The 4,068-nt window shown below is 33.2% G+C and overlaps 1 protein-coding gene across 1 annotated transcript; it reads right to left on the bottom strand.

Moving 5' to 3' along the window:
* Positions 1 to 1,563: 1,563 nt before the first annotated feature.
* LOC124826585 (transcription factor MYB123-like) lies at positions 1,564 to 3,267 on the bottom strand. The gene is made up of 3 exons (XM_047299437.2): positions 2,951 to 3,267; positions 2,596 to 2,725; positions 1,564 to 2,394 (listed from the first exon to the last, which is right to left on the bottom strand). Exons 1-3 carry the CDS (start codon positions 3,078 to 3,080, stop codon positions 1,866 to 1,868), a joined length of 789 nt encoding a protein of 262 aa, XP_047155393.1. The 5' UTR covers positions 3,081 to 3,267; the 3' UTR covers positions 1,564 to 1,865.
* Positions 3,268 to 4,068: the final 801 nt, after the last annotated feature.

Genomic DNA, 4,068 nt, shown 5'->3' on the forward strand with positions numbered 1-4,068 from the left:
GAAGATTGAGTTGACATGGAGGTGGGGTGCAACTACTTCGGGGAATATGAATGAGATAAAATTAGGGTTTGGAAATTAAATTAAAAATTCACCGTAAAAGTAAAAAGGTTTTAACCTTTAACCTAAGGATAGTTTTGGAAATAAAAGAATTTAAGGAGGTAGAGAAAGCATGCCGTGGTGGTGGAGGGAGCAACGCTCTTTACATATTGGTTGTGTAAAATTGAATTAGGTTTAAAATTAACTTCTAATGATTTTAAGCGGTTTGTATACATTACCTATAGGTAGTTTCGTTTTAACTATAACTCTCGATTTCCATCTCCATCAACTCATAATGATTTGTAAAAGGTGTCATTGAATTTATTTATTGATGAATTCTCTATTAAAATAATTATATTGGTTGGTGAAAGAGTAATTAGGAGAGAAAGAAACGTTTCCTTATTGTAAGAGATTTATATGCAAATGGAATTGAATTCGAGAGGCACGTAGAATAGATCTATGGGAAAGTGAACTGCTATGGCATTACAGAACAAAAGAACTACTTAATTGCATAGGCAGTGGTAGGGACATTTTTTATTAATGACCACCATACACTATTAAAACTATCTTCTCTTTTAGATAAATTTGCTTTCACATAGATTCTTACTCACCTCACCCATCACACCAATCATCACCACACAAAATTACTTTGCTAGCGACGTGGTGGTGAAATGGAGGGTAAAATTGTGAACTCATGGTTATCTGAGTAATCAAGACTAATCAAACTCTAATATCACTAATTAATCTTTCGAAACAACCAGAAATCTAATACTGATGAAATATGAACTCAATTCACAGATTAGAGATTGAAATTATCTAGATAATTAACAACTATCTGTTGACTGAGAAATCAAAAGCAGTGAAAATACTTAACTATTTAGGATAACTTGAGATTATACGCTAATCCGGTATATAAGTATACGATGAAGAATACTCTAATTCAAAATTTTAACATAATAACTTTGTTGTCACACTTGTTCAACTTTTTCATTTTAGGTACTTATATTCAGTTAGATTTCCAAGAATAGTTGGATTCCCAACTGATATTTCTGACTTGAATGCCACAATTTCTAAGATTATGAAACCTGCTACCAAGAAATGTGTACATTCAAACTAGGCACTGCATCAACAAACTGTCGGATTCTTTAAGAAGGTTGGGAGAGAAGTGTAGCAAAGTGGTGCATGACTATGAAAATTGCAGATAGAACTGAAGACTGAAAACCAAGTTTGTGAAAACTAAGAATTGTTGGTAACAGGTTTTGCTTAACTATAGTTAGTGTGGGGAATTTTTGGCACCATATTCACGTTCAGAATAGAACTTACTTATATATGCTTATGAAGTTGTGGATGCATGAGCTGATTGTCAAAGGATCTCCATCATTGTTTGTAAAAGCTGTGAAAGCTAGATAACCTCACATGGGCATATAAATATTTTTCTTCTTATCTAAAGCAACTTTTGGCGTCGTGCGTGACAGTGACACATCAAAGTTAAGCAAAAGTAATCTGTAAAAGGAAATTGTAGCAAAGAATCCAACATATTCTAAACAATAGATTGTACTGTCTAGTTGGAATAATGTTATTGATTTTGGAGGAACACAAGGGTTCGTACGTGAGTTCACAATCCAAGTAAGTAGAGAGGGAAAAGGAAAAGGAAAAGGAAAAGGAAAAGGAAAAGGAAAAAGAGAAGAAACCCTGGATTCGTGTGAAGATCTAGCTAGAGCTAGATGCTTAGTTAGGCGTTCCATATATAGATGGCATATTTATCTATAACACTTGATCTCTAAGTACTTGACCTTTTTCATCTCAGTGCAATAAATAAAATCCCTTGATCAATCATTTTCAAGTCCAAGAAAGGAAGCCATTCTCTTGAGTTCAACATCCAAGAGGGTCTCCAGAGGGTCAAATTTCTCTGCCAAGAGATGGTGACAATGATCAGAAGGTGATGATGAGCTAGGACTGTTGGTTAAGCCTACCTGTTTGTTGTTGTGCTCTTCCTCCATTTGTGGGACCTTTGAGTTTGAATCATCACCAATCAACAAATGGCTTTGATCAATATCGATCAGGAAATCACTCAAAGAAGCTTCATCACTACTACCCTCCACTTTATTTGAGGGACTACACCTATTATTTTCCACAATTTTACTGTATTCAACTGCACTGACTCTCCTAGGGCGTGGAGCTTCCGGTGCGACATGAACTTGCTTGATCTTCTCTTCTTCATGACGTTTGTGTTCAGGTGAAGAAACAGATAATGATGGTGTACCATGTTTCTGTAACTTCTTTGACAGATTGGTGTTCCAGTAGTTCTTGATTTCATTGTCTGTTCGTCCAGGTAGCCTCTTTGCTATCAATGCCCATCTGCATAAAGATAAAAACCACTATGCTTTACAACCAAGTAATTCATGTACCAGTTTTCTTTCTTTACTTTAGACTTTGTTACAGTTTTATACTCTTATATTTTAAAAAACTGCCGTCAAAATTGATTGAAAATGGTGCTGTTTATGATAATACTCATGGGATCTTTTGAAAATAAGTTAAAAGACAATAAATAAAAAGCACCTGTTACCAAGAAGACGATGAAGTCTGATAATCATATCTTCTTCATCCACTGATATGTCACCTCTTTTTATACCAGGCTTGAGATAGTTCAGCCACCTTTGTCTGCAGCTTTTTCCACATCGCTTTAAACCTGCAGACATCACTGTGATTTGTATATATATACAACAAAATGCCAATGTCTAGAATAAACAAAACCATGATTTCAGGTCAAAGAAACACACGATTGTTCTGTGAGGTATCATGCAAAATAAACAAAACCAGCTTCCAACTTGAACATTCATTCACCAAATCAATTGCTTCTTAGACTACAGATTTTTACAATGAATTTCTATGAGAATGATGTGAATGTGGATACCTGCATTTTGGGCAACCTTCTGCCATTTTCCTTCTCCATGGATGGCAACATATTTGGAGAGGGTTTCGTCTTCTTCTCGAGACCAAGCACCTTTGTTGATCTCTTTGGGACAGCATGGTCTTCTTCCCATTTTCTTCAACAATGTTCCTTCTCACTACACACACAATCTATACTTTCATATTGCACTCAGATTAACACCTGGCACGCATAAAACATCAGTCTTATTATTACAAATATGATTAGGTTATCTTAGGAAACATGTTGTACTTTCAATATTCCGTAGCTACTGAAATGCTAGTCTTGTCTCTTTTCTTTCCACAACTATCTATTGATACAATTCTATAAATTTAAAGTACTGGTAGTACTCACTATTAATATTGTTTTTTCCTATATTTTTGTTTATAGCTGCAATAACAATTTGTCATAACTATATTATTTGCTACTTTTAAAATATTTTTGTTTTAAATTCTTTATTACTTTAAAGCATAAGTATAAGTTATTTTTCAAAAATCATATTTGAAATATAGTGTCATAGGTATATATGTAGAGAGAGATGTAAATGTACAACAATAGTTAATCATTGAATAATGATACACATACATGTTTATTTTGTCTATATCTATTATATATTTGTTTTTTCTTTTTATGTCTTTCTTCTCATCACATCATCCAACATATTTATTTATTATTTTTGTTGTCTCTCTATGTGTACATGAATAAATTTCTAAATCATTTATAGGATTGAATATTTTGGTTAAACACCAACAAAAGAGTTAGTATAATAATCGATTATTAAATTTTAAAATATACATAATAAATACATTGAATGAGAAATAAAAATGAGAGTGATAAAATATTAATTAAATATTTGATCATGGAGTTTGCATTAATTTTAAATTGTCTAAGAAATAGAGTTAGGAGGAAAAGAATGAATGATTAATATTAAAGGGAGAGAGCAATGGTGTACTTCAAAGGGGACCATTCAACAACTGATGGACCATTACCAACCATGAATTTCATGTATGCAATATGGAGAAACCTTTTGGAGGTTGTGACCTGTGACACAATCAACTCTTCCATATGTAGAAACCTCATTAATGGGTACTTTAAACTAAGGA

The sequence above is a fragment of the Vigna umbellata genome, chromosome 11, assembly GCF_029865625.1.
Source record: "Vigna umbellata cultivar VRB3 chromosome 11, Vumbellata_1.0, whole genome shotgun sequence".
Classification (NCBI taxonomy): Eukaryota; Viridiplantae; Streptophyta; class Magnoliopsida; order Fabales; family Fabaceae; genus Vigna; species Vigna umbellata.